The sequence below is a fragment of the Sceloporus occidentalis genome, unplaced genomic scaffold, assembly GCF_023333645.1.
Source record: "Sceloporus occidentalis isolate IW3139 unplaced genomic scaffold, rSceOcc1.0.p SCAF_10, whole genome shotgun sequence".
In the NCBI taxonomy this organism is placed as follows: domain Eukaryota; kingdom Metazoa; phylum Chordata; class Lepidosauria; order Squamata; family Phrynosomatidae; genus Sceloporus; species Sceloporus occidentalis.
Genome location: NW_028316990.1, coordinates 35,338,101 through 35,355,267, shown reverse-complemented (window position 1 = coordinate 35,355,267; position 17,167 = coordinate 35,338,101). Strand labels below are relative to the sequence as shown.

At 42.0% G+C, this 17,167-nt stretch overlaps 1 protein-coding gene across 1 annotated transcript; it reads right to left on the bottom strand.

Moving 5' to 3' along the window:
- Window positions 1–445: 445 nt before the first annotated feature.
- LOC149306460 (cytochrome P450 3A9-like) lies at window positions 446–15,827 on the bottom strand. Its single transcript, XM_089476761.1, has 13 exons — window positions 15,723–15,827; window positions 12,855–12,948; window positions 12,703–12,755; window positions 11,767–11,866; window positions 11,410–11,523; window positions 10,649–10,737; window positions 9,825–9,973; window positions 8,937–9,064; window positions 7,924–8,011; window positions 6,316–6,476; window positions 4,951–5,177; window positions 4,188–4,350; window positions 446–3,019 (listed from the first exon to the last, which is right to left on the bottom strand). The coding sequence occupies exons 1-13, from the start codon at window positions 15,791–15,793 to the stop codon at window positions 2,933–2,935; spliced, it is 1,524 nt and encodes a 507-aa protein (XP_089332887.1). The 5' UTR covers window positions 15,794–15,827; the 3' UTR covers window positions 446–2,932.
- Between the last annotated feature and the right edge of the window lie 1,340 nt (window positions 15,828–17,167).

The following is a 17,167-nucleotide window of genomic DNA, read 5'->3' as shown; positions in this document are numbered from 1 at the left end:
CCAACTGCCTAATGCTTCGGGCTGTAGCATCGTTTCATTGATTCTCTGCTTTGTGGAATTCATTTGCGCAATGCAAGGCAAGGCATCATTTGAGCATCTCTGTAGAGAACCAGCATGGTGCAGTGGCTTGAATGTTGGCATACAACTCTGGAGACCAGAGTTCAATTCCCGCTTGGCCATAAAATCCACTGGGTGACCTTAGGCAAGTCATAGTCTCTCATCCTCAAAGGAAAGCAATGGTAAACCTCCTCTGAACAAATCTGGCCAAGAAAACTCCATGATAGAGTCGCCTTAGGGTTGCCATAAGTCAGAAATGACTTGAAGGCATGCAACAACAATGCATTCAAAGCAATTCCAGGCTCTCCCCTTCTGAACAAATCTTGCCAAGAAAACCGCATGATAGGCGTTGCCGTAAGTCGGAAACAATTTGAAGACACAAAACAACAACAGTGACTTTATATATTTATTTAATATTTAATATTTACTTTATATTTCACCTTTCTTCTGACATGGAACACCCAGCAGCTTGCAGATGAAGACAAAGTACTGTATATGATTTAAATAATAATAATAATAATAATTAAATAATCTGCCCTGTCAAAGCACTACAATTTGAAACAGTATAAAGGAATTTTAAAAGGCTAAAATTCACAATCACGGTTACATATACATAACCGAGGGTTACATGTTTCTAATTGATTTGTATTCACAATCTCTGTACATTCAATAGTACAGTGTAGGGAATACATTGGGATCATAAAAGTCCCCTAATCCTGATTTACCAGACAGCCATTGCATAAACAATTTGGGTCTACTTTCATGTGAATTGGGGCACAGTAGATTGCTGTTTCCACCACTCCTCTCCTGCAAGCGATCTCTGGTGTTCAATGTTGCAGGGAATACATAGGAATCATTAAAGTCTTCTGATCCCGACTTACCAGAGAGACATCAGGCTTTGTGAGGGATGGAGATCTGTTCTCCTGTTGATCTGAGTGCAGCAGAGTGACATTTCCATCTCCCTTCCTGCCAGAGATCTCCAATGCAACAAAGAAGTTTGAAAGGGATGTTGCTTCTGATTGTTGCATTGGAGATCACAAGGAGGAGGAGGGAGTAAACGTCTATTTACTGCACCCCAATTGACAGAATAGACCTTCATCACTCACAGCATCTGGTACCCAGTGAGTCAGGATTGGGATCTGGAGGTTGGGCCAGGAGATGCTACATAAGGGCAAAATAGATGGTCAAATAGACGGCTGGCTTTGAGGCGAGGCATTTAGAGAACACACGCATTGAAGCTGGTCATGTTACAGGGGAAAAGCCAGACTAAAAAGGAGCTGGATTCCTCCACTTCTTCCTGGAAAGTGTGCACCTTTGCATGCACATATAAATGCGCTGTCTCCAGGGTAGCTCTAAAGAGGCGCTTGTTCCAAACCCTAACCCTAACTGTGCGTGTAAATGTCCCATCGCAGGAGCACATTTAAAAGGGACAGAGCTGCCGTACCTAAGCAATGAGGGTGGCAATGCTCAAAAGACAAAGTGTGATACCTTTCAGGGAGATGAGTACAACATACACAAAACAGACAGTCAAAGAGGGAATATAGGATGAAGGGGGGCATGATTGTACCTTGCCGGCATCTACATTGGCACACCTCTTCTCGTGTGTTCATTTTTTCACTGACTTTTACCAACTGGAATTGCTCCCTATCTTCTAGACCCAGTCTAAAGTTACAGCAGTGCATTATTAGCACATTATAACAATTATCACTTTTTTAGGGTTTACAAGACCGAATCTGCATTTAATGAAGGATGTGTAGTCTTCCAAACTACAGGGAAGCTTGTTTTTTCTCCCAAGAATCAATGTGTTATTTACACTGGGTTTGGCAAGGGTTGGGCTCCACCCATCTCCCTGGGAAATTATTATTTTTTAAATATCCATGCTTTGAAAGAATGAGCCAGAGACACATTTGCACTAATGCCTTCATTTTTTTTATACTTCAGCTTGCTGTGCAAGGACAATTTTTAATGCATGATCGTTGCTTGAGTAACGATTGCTCATTCCGAGTAAAAGAGAGCGTCTTGAAGGTAGGGAGCCTTGAGAATATGTTGACAGCTTTGCTTCTCTTTCGAAGTCATTAATTAAGCTGCTTCCATTTCTCTTGGAACTGGATTGCTAGCTTTAATTAAGATTGTGTCTAATCTGACTCAGTTGCCGTTGAAGGAGGAGGAGGGAAGGAAATGTTCCCAGCTCAGTCTTCCTTTCTGGTGGTGCATTGTGTCACACTTTTAGCAATGCTGCCTTGTACATAAAATCCAGACTGACTTATGCAACAATGCCAACATATAAAGAGACAAGAGGTGGGCAAGGGAGCACCAGTGGCACATCAGAGCCATGCAAATGTGATAAAAGCTGCATGCTTTTAAAGTGGAGAATGAGTCAAATTAACATTTAATCATTTGCATTTCTTATATTAAAAGTATTGCTTATTACAATGAAGGAATTTCAAGACAATTTTATATCTATGTATGTTATCAGGTACTTTCACTGTTTTGAGACTCATTTGATTTAATGCACCTAATATATTGATTTAATGTATCAACTATAGGATTTGATATATAGGAAATTGGCCTCAAAATATGGAAAGAACCCACAGGTAATTAAAAGAATCAGTATGACTTAAGGGTTACAAAAGGTGAGTGCAACCACTTGTCCACATCTACCTGCTGTCTTCAAAATGAATGGTTCTCTTGAGAGAATCTGCTCAGAAGCATAAACCCAGCTCAGGCAAGTCCCTTTTGGGACTACAACTCCCAGAATTCCCAGACTCAATGGCTAGGTTGGCTGAGAATTCTGAAAGCTATAGTGCAAAAAAGCAGCTTTTCTGAAACAACTGCATCCACTACAGAGATGCACAAGTGGACCTCCTTCCATCCTTCATTGATGATTATCTCGTCTCACTAACTTCAGAACAATTGGCTTTTCTGGCACTAGAAATGCTTGAGCGCTCAGCTCCAGAGGAATCTGCAGCAAAGGGAACAAAGAAAAGAAAAGGAAGAAATGGTTTAGGAACCTGTTAGCCCAACATAGCACCAACTCTTCCAGTTTAAATAAAAGCCCTGTCTACCAAAAGGCCCATACCACCCACCCTCACCCCATTCTGGCATCGTCCTGTTCTCATGATGCATGGGTCAAACCCCAGTACCGGTGCTAACAGTCTAGAGGCTGTCTAGTATGTTCCTCACCAGAACTGGTGTATAGCACCCTTAAAATAGCTTTAAAATAGATACCTTTTACCCTGGATCCCTCCATTCCTACGCCATCAAAGGATGTTTTGCATGGGCATCCTGCTAAGCTGTCTGGTGGATCTGCCACCACTGTGGGTTGTTGGATCTCAGGTCAGAATGGGGGATCCAGCCATGCGATCAAGGCTAGGATCTCAGAAGAAAGTAGCCCACATTGGTAGTGAATGTGCCAGGCAACTCTGTGAGATGCCTGTGCAAACAGCCTCTACAGTGTAGGAATGGAGGGCCAGGTAACAGAGGGAGACTGGGTAAACTGTAGAATCACAATACTCTGAGCTGCTCCTAGAGTATCCTGGCCCATGAAGACACGGCCTAGATCCTAGATCTTGGTGAAACCAATTAAATAGAAAGAGCTAGTGCCAAACTGGGTTCCAGACCTTGGTGAAGAGCCCCAGCACAGTGGAGTGGTTTAAGAGTTGAACTCAAGCTCTGTGAGACCAAGGTTCAAATCCCTACTCAGCCACAGAAACCCACCAGGCAATTCATTGGAAAAGTCATGCTCTCCCATCCTTAGAGGAAATCAGTGGCAAAACTCCTTTGAACAAATCTTGCCAAGAATCTCTAGGATAGGGTCACCATAAGCCAGACTCAATTCAAAGGCACACAATAACAACAGTAACAAAGGTCTTGGTGAACTGCCAAGTCTTTTATTTTCCTCATCTAAACCCAGACCATTCAGTGTGATCCTATGTTCGACATCACATAGCTTAGAATTTTACTTTCTAAAAGTACTTTGGCCCATTCCCACTTTACACCACAAATTAGAGGTGGGCAAAGTGCAACCCATGGAGTGCAGCACTAAAAGCCCCCAGGCCCAAACCTTCAAAAATAAATAAATAAATAAATAAATAAATAAATAAATAAATAAATACATGCATTCTACTCACCGGAGTTTCTTTACAGACTCTGAATGAGAAATGCTGCAAAAGGATTGTAATAGCCACTTTCATCGTGACAAGAGCAAATCTCATTCCAATGCAGTTCCGGGGACCAGCTCCAAAGGGCAGGTATGTGTAAGGATCCACATTTTCTCTGTTCTCTTTGCTGAACCTGGTACATTCAGAACGACAAGAGAAATGAGAGAGGGAGTAGCAGAGCCAATGAAACTGTGCCACGCTGGGCTGAGTCTCAGCACTGTTGCTCAGTGGTAACTCAGGTGCTGAGTATCAGTACATACACTTTTACATCCCACTTTCATTCCCCAGCATCTCCAGGTAGGGCTGGAAAGACCACTGGCCATGGCTAGTTACTGCCTACTGAACTAAAATATGTGACTGGACTGATCTCAAGCTGCTTCCTATGATTCAAAAGAGCCAGAGACAGGGCTCCACCTGTTTTTAGAAGCATATGCAAATTGGAACAATGTTTTGTTCCATGACACTGAAAATTTGCTATTTCACCATCTACCAAGCTGCAGCATCAAGAAGTGGCTTGCATGAGTGAATGAGCCACCATGTGTCTCAGTACAACTTTCATGTGACCCCATTCCAATTCAAACATACAGCTTTTCAGCAAGTGTCAAGTAAAGAAAGCAACGAGGAACTGCCTGACCAGTGATCATCCTTCTCATGATCAAGCGGTTGATGTATTTCCTATTGTTCACCAACACTAGAGATCAGATAGAAAGATAGACAGACGGACAGACATTACCTCTCAGGTCTAAACTCTTCAGGTTCTGGCCAGTATTCTGGATCCCGGTGGAGAATGTAGGGTGGTATCATCACCCCAACACCTTTTGGAATAGTCACCCCATTTATTTCAACATCTTTCTTGCACATCCTTTCAATCCGCCCGCCAAGAGGATACAGCCTTTGTGTCTCATTCAGTACCATGTCAAGATATTCCAGTTGCGTGATGGCATCGTATGTGAGAGGAGCCTTTGGGACAGTGAAAGGCAGAAGATTACCATATCCAATTATAACTTCAAACTTGCTACTCTAGCTAGAATCCTGTTAGTGGCATAAGCAGGCATAGGTTCGCCTTACCTCCTTATCTGACATATGTCTTTTTAAGCCCCCCACCTCAACTTACAATTGAACCACTGCAGGTACCCTCATGGATGATGGCTTAGAGAGCAGCTGAGGGATCAAGGAAACATCTGCCTATCTTATTGTAGTCAGATATTGAAATGCACCAGAGGCCTCAGCAGATGATATAATCATTTTGCATCTGGCTACAGTGACACAGCCAGACCCTTTTCCAATCGACCACCGCCACTCTTTGCCAGCAACAGAATGCCCATTGGAGGGCCGCAGCAGCTCAATAGGAAGTCCAGGACTGTTGAATTGCCAGGGATATTTCTACTTGTTGAACTGTTATGTTACAATGAGCATGTATGTCCCTGATACCAAAGGGAGCTTTCCAAAGGCTCAGTTTGGTGAAACATTTTAATGTGTACATGTGCAAGAGCAAGGGAATGTGCATAAGTGTATGAAAATAAGAAAAAAATATTTTTCTGTATTTGTGAATGAATATGTGTGTGTTACATATTACAGAGTGCATTAAATATGGAAAAGAGTGTATATGAATTTATCATCATCATCATCATCATCATCATCATCATCATCATCATCTGGCCTTTGTCCCAGTATGGGACTGAAGGCAGCTTAGAACAGATTTTAAAATATACAGTTAAAATGCACAAAATACAAACATTAAGAAGTAATTAAACTATAGAAAAAATTAAAACTGGATGAAAACATAACCCTTAAAAAACACAACAGCACAACGAAAAATAACAAATAGAAAACCCAGCACATTATACAAGCCCCATCCTTCCTAAGTGATCAGTTCTCAAAGGTCAGTCAAAATGGAAAGATCTTCATCTGTTTACTGAAAGAGTAGTGTGGGGAAAGTACTTTTAACTGTACTCATTTCCATCATCCATCATGTTTCTAAAAATGAAGAATGGTTTATGGCCTGAAAAAGGTCCCTCACAATTGATGCAGGTAATCTGCCATTTATATCAAGACCCCGAGAAGCCAAACATCCCCTATGCGACTGACACACTCTTACTTTGTTGGGTAGAACAGAATCTATCTCACGTTGAAGCTTCTGTTGAACATCTGGATGAGTGGCTAAAAGGTAGGCCACGTAACCAAGGGAGTTGCTGGTGGGTTCATACCCAGCAAAAACAAAAATAAAGGCTTGGGCCAGGATTTCATCATCAGTTAAGCCTGTAAACAAAGGCAAGAAAGTTGAAACCCAAACTGTGTGACACGCACAGTAGGAACATTACCTGTGTATGGTATGCAAGGATTGTTCAAACATTAGATAAATGATCTGGAAGCCACTCCCTTCTTAGTGGCTTTATGTACCTAGAAGCACTGCCAAGAAACTGCCAAAGTCCGTTTTAGGTAATGCCATAGCACCAATAGTTGAAGCAAACTTTGTAAAAAGGAAAAAGAAAGAAAGAAAGAAAGAAAGAAAGAAAGAAAGAAAGAAAGAAAGATCCCATGCATATTTCTTGTTCTGTTTTTAAATAGCTCCTGCTGGAGCTTCCTTGTGTTGTTGTGGAAAGTGTTTGCAGGCCACACCAAAGAAAACTTTGCATTGCCTCATGTTGGTTTGAGTAGCTTTGTACTTTCTGTCAACATGGATCAGAACTTCTTTTTTAAAAAAATACTACTGACTCACGGAAAAGATCCCATTTGAACCTGATGGATCATCAAGTTCCACCAGTGTTCACATATAAAGGAATGAGAGGCCAAAGGTAAAGGGAGGCTAGAGAAAAGGGAGGATGAAGACAGCCAGCTAGGTAGCATTGAGAGTGAACCCAGAAAGTATATGGCTGCACCCATGCAGCACCTGGTAGCAATTACATAGTCTGACAAAAGCACTGAATAAAGTGGTACTGATAATCTTCTTAGGTAATGTCAGGAAAAGCAGTTACCTTGGTGAGATTCCCAGTTACTCCAGTAAAAACCATTAGGAGGATTCTAGTCATTGTCTGCTCTGGGCATGTGGACTCATAAATGCCACCATTGACTCCAGGATTTGGGGACAGCAATGGAAGTAGCACTGAGCAGGGTACCTTCAATGAGTCCTCTTAATGGCCAAGGCTAGATCTTACTATTTCTACCCAGCTGGCCTCTGTGTAACATGCAAGCCACCAAAGCTACAGAGTGGGGCATTTCCCTGGACAGTCAGTTTCTCAAGACCAAGGTTGACCATTGACTTGCCTCAACAGGGAGGGCCATAAATGGTTGAAAAATATGTTTTTTGAGTCTTGAGAAAGTCTTAACAAGAAGAACCCTATATGATGCAAATCTTCACAAAATTTGCACATCACTGATTTGCATTTATCACACACAGGAAACAGCCATGTTTGCACAGGAAATATGCTGTTTCTAATGCAGAAAGCGCTGTTTTCTGTGCAAAACAGACATATGTGGATTTTGTGCAGAATAAGTCCCAGATGGCAATTAGCTTCCAAAACTGCAAAATCTCCAAAGATTTTCTCAAAGCAAGAAGAAGAATGCTAAAAATGACTCTGCGGTTCCTTTGAGAAGGGACTTAAATTCCTACTTAAGAAAGCATGGGCAATTTCTTCTGCACCTACCAGGGAATGCTATTTTACAGGCTTCCTTTCTCTTTACAGACAATTTCAAAACTGCACATTACCTTTATATGTGTGATCGATCCCATTGCTTTGGTGATTGCCACTGGAAGTCTGGGAGTCAATCATCAGCTGCAAGAAGTCTACTCGGCTCTGGGAATCAAAAAGAATGATATGATGAGTGGAAAGAGAGAGAAACTGGAAGGAAAATCCATTTGGGCACAACCAGGTTAAGAATGGGAGATATGCAATGATATCTCCTTCATCTGTTTGCTTTTATTTAAAGACTAGATGAAGTTACTATGGGTCCAAATTAAAGGATTAGCACTGAGCAACTCAGACATTAACTACCCCCCTCTATTCTTTTTCCCAGTCTAAAGCAATCTCCGTAGATTCTATTTGCCCCAAACAGGTTACCATCTCTGTGCTATTATACGTTGTAGTTTTTAGCTATCTAGCAGTTGGAAGTGGGGTAGTTTGGTTTTGGAAAATGATATAAAACAAAAAGTTAATTTCTTAGCTTTGTCTCCCTGACCCAACTGTGAGAGTCCGATTGGCAGTATCTGACATTTTTAAAAACTAATACAGAGATACAAGGGGTAGGATCAGAAATTTGCAGCCACTCCATCTAGTTTGCTGCTTAAAGAGTTCTGAAATAACAGGGTCGATTAAAGGATGTATCAAAACCCACAAAGGATGCTTGTTCACGCCTTGGTGCGGAGGAAAGATATAGGGTTCAGAGTATATCTCCATCATACATGTAGTTTGGATATTCAATGGGAATTTTCAATCTGTTTCTTTCAATAGAACTCACTCCTGGCTCAGTCAGAGCCTAGAAAGGTTAGCTTTGGGGCCTCCAACTCCCAAAATCCTGCAGCCAAGATGGCCACTGGCATGGAAGAACTTTACAAACCTATGAAATATTAGCCGCATTAACATCAGTTGGCACAAACAGTAGACTGGCAGAAAAGAAAGGTAAGGTTTTAGAAGAATATTTTGGTGCAGAGAACTGTCCTTCTAGATCTTTTTCCTGCCAAAGTTGGGCACCCCAAATATTAAATAAAACCCTAATGCTTACCGCTTGGCCTTCCTTCAGTCGAGTTGCTTTCATTTTTGCAAATGACCGTGTGAAAAAGTCCACGGCTTCAGCAGAGAAGATTTGCACATTCAATGCCCTGAAGAGAGATTGGAGGATTGGGAAGGTAACTGCAAGGAAGAGAAATTCCCAATGAAAAGGAAGCAATATCATTGGAGCAAAAAACAAACACTTTGCTTCTTTCTTCTCCATGAATCGATAGTTAATATTTTGCCCCGAATTCATGTTTTGCCCTGAAGATCAGATGTGCAACATTCAATGGTCATTTTGTCTGGATCGACTCACTCACCAATTGAGAATCTCAGGGTGATTGATCCCTACACAGAGATGCAATCAGTCTGTCTCAAAGGCTGTGCACTTTGTATTCCACAGTATCATAGTTTCCCAGCACACATCCATGGGTAGCGAATGGGAATACATATGGGACATTCATAGAGCTAACTTTATACCCTGGGGTTCTACAGCCCCTGAGATACAGCCCTTAATTTTAATTGCAAGTGATTGGTTTAATGGTTTAATCTTCTGGGGATTGAGTGAAAGAAAAAATGTGGCAATGGGAAATTAAGCTCCATTAGCTGTGCAGAAGATCCACTGCTGATAGAGATGAAAACTACTAAAATTACTTGATTGAGCTGGATCAAACAACTTCACTTCCAGGATGATAGGAATCATACCCAAGACTGAGTTCTTTTGGCACCAGAATGACCCACAATAAGATCACAATAAAATAAATTAAACAAGCTCACAATTTGCTCTTCTTCCCTGACATCCTTCAGTAGTCATCCCACTTGACTTCATTGGGACTGTTTCCATAAGAACTGGCTGTAAACATTCACTGGGATATTAGAAAGCCAGAAGCAGCAGACTTACACAGCAGAATGATCCGTGGATCAAAAGAGTTAAACTTGGTGAGTTTCTTGATCTCTTTGACGAAAGGGTCTTTCGGATTGTTCATGGAGTTGAGGTTCACCCCAAAAGAGGTACTGGTGACAACATCCATGGCATAAGCACCGAAGACGCTAAGGGGGTTGAGGGTGGGAGAAAGCAGCCAAACTCAGAACCCAAATGCATTCAGTGATAATAATTAAACATGATGCATTCCCTGCTCAAGAATTAACAAGGCACAAGAAGCAACTGTAGGAAAGTACGGCTTATAGGGAAAATGGGGGGCACCCGTGCTTTATTTTGCAGCTTTTGACCCATCAAGTTTCCCTGGGCTGCCCTTTTCTCTATACAGAAAGGGCAAATAATCAGTAACTGGAGATAATAATAATTTTCTAACATCCCTCCCAGTCTCCAGTATCATAGACAGGGAACTTTAACAGTCCTTTCTAAAGATGCAATGGCCTGACCAACAAAATAAAGAGGAAACGTTCCAGGGAAGGAACCATCAGTCTCTACTTTCATTGCCAGCGGTAGCTAGTGGTTATTTGTGTAAGTGCAGTTGTGTTTCTCCACTTCTGACCCAAAGCATGCATTGTACCAACATGCTACAGTCCTAACCTTCCAGGAGACATCTTGTTTAGCAAGTCAAAAGCTACATGCGGCCCCTATTGTTTTGACTTTCTGGCCATGCCTCTTAGTAATCCTACCATAATTTTGAATTAATTCTTAAGACTTTTTCTCATCCTGGACAGATAGAAAAAGCACCTTTGGATCAACTGCTGATCTCTTCCGCAGCCCAAATGACTTACTCTTTCACAATCAGAGGCTCATCATTTTCCATTTTCTTCTGAACATTTTGCATCAAAACTTCCCCGTAGTGTTTTATAATGGGAAACATCTGAAATACAAATCAACAGGTGCACCTTTCAGCATCTACAGATGGCATCCCTTCTTATCTGCAAATGAGTTCCAAAAAATCCCAGTGGGAGACTAATAAATAATGACAAACACAATTGTGGGGTGTTTTTGTGTCTGATGCCTTCTTGGTTTTCCTTCAGAGTTTTCTGCTAAATTTCTCTCCATGGGGAAATTTCTGGACTGAAATCAACTGGTTTACTTAAACTGGACCAAAATAATTACATTTCCCATTCCTAGAAGAAGAACAGAGGTGCTAAGGCAAGGAGAAAGCTGCTTCTCTCGTTGCATCTTGGCTTGCTTTTGACACACGATAAGGCTCTGAATGCTGCCTTACTAGGCATCAGCCTCTTAGAGCAATCAGAAGCAGAATCCCAGTTGCTATTTCTCCTCACACCAGAGATCACTTATGAAAGGGGTGTGGAAATGTCAGTCTGCTCCTTTCCAAATAACAGAAGAACAGACCTCCATCACTCACAACAGCTGATAAGGCAGGATTGGGCGACTTCTATATCCCTACACCATTGCCCTGATTGTGACTACGTGGGACTCAAGGTTATGCATTTGTAACTGCGATCATGAATTTCAGCCGATGATAATAATCAGATTATTATCAGTAACAATAATGTCTCCATATTTGTATATCTTTTCTTGCCTCCTTTAGCTTCCCACTGGTGAAGGTCGGTGAAAGTATAGTCCGCATCCTCTTCCAATGTTCATCCTCTGCCAAGGAGAGGGCTGACTTCAACACTCCAGTTGCACCAAAATTCTAGAAGCGACAAAGGAAGCTGTGTTAACAGACCGTGTTAATAGACTTCAGATTTCGGGGTTATTTGACAAATGCTTATCACTGAGTGAAGGGATGGTTCTGTGAATAAATTCACACGATGTTTGGGGATGAAGTTGTCCACTGCTTCCACTACCCAGATCCACCCCAATTTAGCACTGGTGATACACAAATGGACTTCCAAGTGCCCTGCATGTCAATCTAGTGTAAGAAATGGTCGCTCACCCGCCGGTTGGTAAAGGTGGTGTAGCACTCTTTCACTAGTACGGTTTTAATAATAGCAGGATCCAGAACAGCTATCAGGGGTTGCCTTCCATCGTAAATCCTACATTAAGAAGAATGAAAGAAGGGAACATTCAATTGATTCTGTGTTTTATGTATATTGCCAGGAGCTTGTAGCAGTAGTGATTGTGCCCTTTACAGGGAAGATTGATGGTGGGCCTACTATAACAGAAGAAGAGTGTGACAAGGAACCATATCATCTGTAACACAGTACTTCTCACAGCAGTAATATCTTCCCCTTTTAAATGTACAGTGAGCCCTTGTTATCAGTTGGGGTTTGGGTGCAGGACCATCACCACATTGTGTGGATATCAAAATCCATGGATGCTCAATTCCCATTATATACAATGTTATAGTAAAAAGGTGTCTCTTAGAATGGCAACACCAAGGTAAAGTTTACATGCTATTTCTCAAATGTTGCTTCTGATAGGGCATTTGGGGGGCTTTGAGAAAGATATGCTGCTCACTGAGTCTCTCAACCATGCTAACTACCCCCAGCCATGTTGCACCATGGGTTAGAATTGCATAAGTTAAGAAATTCAGTGAAATAAAAGTCTTCACCAAAAGCTGCAGAGAGTAAGAAGCAGAGAGAGAATTACAGAAGTTTACAAAGAAAGCACTAGAATATCAGTGACATATATTTTATATTACATATATAGAATATCTATATGATATATCTATGATACGTATATGAATGTCTATATGATAAAGATGAACAGTCAGAGTCTATAACATAGATGCAACCAAAGTAATCAAATTACAGATTAAGGTTCTTTTGAGGGACAGGGAGAATGAATCCTCCTTGGGGTTTGTTTACAACCACAGTAGGATGTTGGGCTGCTCTGAGAAATACAAGCTTGTAATAAAAAGATCACTTACCCCCAGATTCTCCCATATTTCTGGAAGCACTTGGTATCAAACTTCAAAAAGCCCTAGGGAAAAACATTTAAGGGTGTTAATCGCCTTGTCAGATCCGACGAAGATGGACGCTTTGGGAAAGTTCACAAACAGCATGTACTTTGGAGACTCACTTTGCGGTATTCCCAGAGAGTTCCCAGGAAAGGCACTGGCGTCGGGCCTGGAATGCCCAGTTTGCCGAAGACACCGAATGGCCAAATTCCATATCTGTTTTCGTGAGAGAGAGATAGAGAGGTTTAGGAAGGGAGGGAGGAAAAGTGAAATGCAAATCTGCATTCCCCTGTACAAACCAGCTCAAGCTTTAAGATCTGCAGAGGAAGGCTTTCTCTTAGTCCCAACATCCCCACAACTATACTAGAGGGAGCCTCCAATGATTGTTTGCAGGCTGTGGACCTCCCTGCCAAAGGAGGTCACATTGGCGCCCTCTCTGCTCTTCCCATCAACCTTTGAAAAGCTATCATAAACAGACCGTCGGTTCGACTTTGCCCCTTTTATCACTCCAGTGTCCTCCTCTTTATAGATAAGGAGTGCATCTGATGCAGAGCCAGGGCCAGCTCTGCCATTGGAGAGAGTGAGACAACCCCACAGATGCTGATGGCACTGATGGCATCCCCCTGGCTATTTCCCAAGAATGCCCTGCAAGGCCTCCAAAGACAGAGCCCACTGCCTTCAGATTTGCTAGCATCATAGCTCTCAGCCTTTGTTCCTCTGAATATTTTGCATTTCAGCTCCCATTTGAGGGCTTTCTTGGAAAGATTTGTCCAAAAAGAGGTTTACCATTGCCTTCCTCTGAGGCTGAAAGTGTGTGACTTGCCCAAGGTAACTCTGAGTAGAATAGGGATTTAAACCCTGGTCTTCCAGAGTCCTAGTCCAGCATTCAAACCACTCCACCATGCTAGCTCAGGGTTAGTAACATATATGCATGTAACTCAAGGCTAAGCACATACATGCATATCTTTTTGAGACTAGGGCACAAGGGGCCCCATGTGGTCCATGCAAAATCTCTCTTTACCCCAGAAGCTGCCAAGCGCCAGCGGGGAAGAAGAGAGAAATCTGCAACTAATCCACGCCTGCAATGCAGGATCTGTTGGTAATAATAAGGCAGCGAAGAGAAATCACCATTAATCCCTTGTTTTCAGACATCAGTACTAACACATACCTCCAGGAACCATGAAAGAACGTTTTTGAAATGGCATTGAGAAGAATACTGGAAGATGTAAATACTGGGAAGGGCATGTTATGTGAAATCAGGTGACTTTTCTATATTATCATTCAAACTAAAGTACACACATTCACTTTGCTTGTTGGCTTAATGCAACACCTTGAGACTCAGAGGAGGTTTTGCCAGTTCCTTCCTCTAAAATATAGCCTACAGCCCCTGGTACTCATTGGCAGTCTCCCATCCAAGTACTAGCCTGGCCCTGTTTAGCTCCCAATATGAATTGGGGTTTGGGACCTTCAACATATTAAGGCAACTATATACAAGCTATGCATGGATGTGTCTTCAAGTCATTTGTCAACTCATGGCAACCCCATGAACTTTGTTGGGTTTTCTTTGAGCAGGAATACTCAGAGGAGGATTTGTCAGTTTCTGCCTCTGAAATATAGTCTACAGCACCTGCTATTCGTTGGCGGTCCCCCATCCAACTACCAACCAGGGCTGGCCCTGCTCAGCTTCCAAGATCAGATGGAATCTGGTGCCTTTCCTCTGCATACTTTTTTAAAGTTGATAGAGTCCTTTCCCCTTTTCGCCCAGCCACCCTAATGCAACCGAATGCAACCCTCCTTCCCCAAGGAATTAATAATGATAATGTTATTTTATTATTTATTCACCTATTTATTTGTCTCCTGCCTTTCTCAAAACTGGCTTGGTTGGTTGTTGTGTGTTGTTTGTTGCCGTTACTCATGATATTATTCGTTATGTTGTGCCTTTGAGTCATTTCTGACGTTTGGCAACACTAAGGTAACCCTATCACAGGGTTTTCTTACCAAGAATTATTGGGGGGGGGGTGTTTGACATTGCCTTCCTCTGAGGCTGAGAGTGTGTGACTTGCCTTAGGACACTCAGTGAGTTTCCATGGCTGAGCAGGGATCAAAACCCTAGTCTCCCGCATCTACACTGCAGAAATAATGCAGTTTGACATAGCTCTAATCACCATGGCTCAATGCTATGGAATTCTGGGATATGTAGTTGTCTCTGCTATTTGTCCTTCTGTTAGACAGCTCTGGTGCCTCAACAAACTACAAATCCCAGGATTCCATAGCATTGAGTCATGGCAGTTAAACTGATGCCAAATTGGTTTTAATCTGTAGTGCAGATGCAACCTGAGTCATAATCCCAATCCTGTCAAGGCTAGTTAGTACAGATATACCCTACTCTCCCAATACTACAGATAATGGAAACTCAATGGGTGACCTTAGGCAAGTCACACTCTCTCAGCCTCAGAGGCAAAGGCAAACCCCCTCTGAACAAATCTTGCCAAGAAAACCAGAGATAGGGTTGCCTTAGGGTTGGCATACGTCAGATATGACTTGAAGGCACACAGAACAAATAATGCTATGTGTAACAGCAACGAATTGTTTTTTTCAGACACAACAATCAGACATGGAAACAAATATTGTAATTAGATGACAGTAACTTCTGCCTAAATCCCTGGCGATTGGCAAAGTTGGCTCAGTACAACAATATTACATAAAGATTATACACAATTACTACTTTGCTGATTAAACAGAGTTCTGTCTCTTTCATATATCACAAAGCGTTCTTATTGCACCGTCTGCAATCTGATCACAGTCAAGTTACTTTTAAAAATCTTCTGAAATGAATTTTCAGAAGGAACCATTTGATCAAAGAAGACTGTCTTGTTCTCAATTTGCCATCTTCTGCTTCCAGACAAACAAGTGACAGACCTGAAATACTTCTACTTTCCAGGCGAGAAAATAGTTTCCCTCCAGGAAGAAACTAACAGAAGCATACATACAGCAACAGAAGTCCCAGGAAGAGAATCAGAAGTGACCAGGTCTGTATGGAGAAGCTTGGAAGAAGGTCCATCTTGACTTCTCCTGTGAAGGGTTCCTCTTTTCTGATCTGAGTTGTGAGGTTGCTGGGTTTTTATTCTCTTCCAGCTGGCTCCCAGATGGAGCAAAGGGTAAAGGTTTCATAATTGCTTCTGCAATCACTCAGTCGTGACTGGAAGGCTGGATTTCTAAGGGTTGCGTGGTTTTGTTTTGGTTTGTATAGTGAGAGAAAGGCGTGGTCAAAATTCTGCCTTGAAAACCACAGTCAGTCTGAGGGTGCATCTACACTGCAGCAATAATGCAGTTTGACACCACTTTAACTGGCATGGCTCCATCCTACAAAATCCTGCAATTTCTAGTTTGGTGAGACACCAACACTCTTTAAGCAGAGAAGGCTAAAGAGCTTGCAAAATTACAAATTCCAGCACTGAAAGTAGTGTCAAACTGCATTATTTCTACAGTGGAGATGCATCCTGAGAAAGTTGTGTTACATTGTATGCTTCCTTGTAGAAAGACGTACACACAGTCAGTCCACTCTATCCATGGATTCTTTATCCATGGATTCAAGCATCTACGGCTTGAAAATATCCAAAAGGAATTATAAAGTAACCTTGATTTTGACATTATATATAAGGGACACCATTTTACTATCCACTGTATCTAATGGGACTTGAACATCCACATATTTTGGTACCCATGGGATGTGTGTGGGTATGTGCTGGAACGGAAACCCAGTGGATACCAAGGACCCACTGTAGTTTTGAAATTCCATTGACAAACCAAAGTCAATCTGAGGAGTTTATATTAATACTCTATCCCTCCTTGTGAATGGCATGCAACACAACAACCTTCTTGTGAAGAGGTGTCCAATATCAACTTTTTTGGCTTGTTTCTTTTTGTGAGATATTATTTGAGCTTGGGGAACTCTGCTGCCTTGGGGAAACCGACAGTTGTAGTTCAGACTTTTTCAGGGTCTGATTTTGTGCTAGTGAATAATGTACTAGGAAGCATTTTACAGCACACATGCTGCCCCATCAGGGTGCTGGACAGTTATGTTGAGCTTTATTGCCAATGCACATGAACGGTTGCCCCCAAGGCAGTGGTTTCTCAATAGAAAACCTGAAGGCCAAATGTGAAATGCGGTGCCCTCCGGTTTCTGCTCTCAAGTTGTTCTTGAGAGGCAGAGGTAATGGAATACACCACCCTGGATGATTCCGATCTTGGCATCTAATGAAAAGCCTATGATGAGATAATCCCAAATAAATAAACCATAGGGGAGACATTTCATCTCTTTGAAATAGGAGAAATTCACATAAAAGCCAGGAAACTAACTAATGGTGATTCATGGTGAAATGGTGGTTTCTAAGGAAATGCCATGGAGTAGATTGAGACCCTAAGTGGGGCAGGT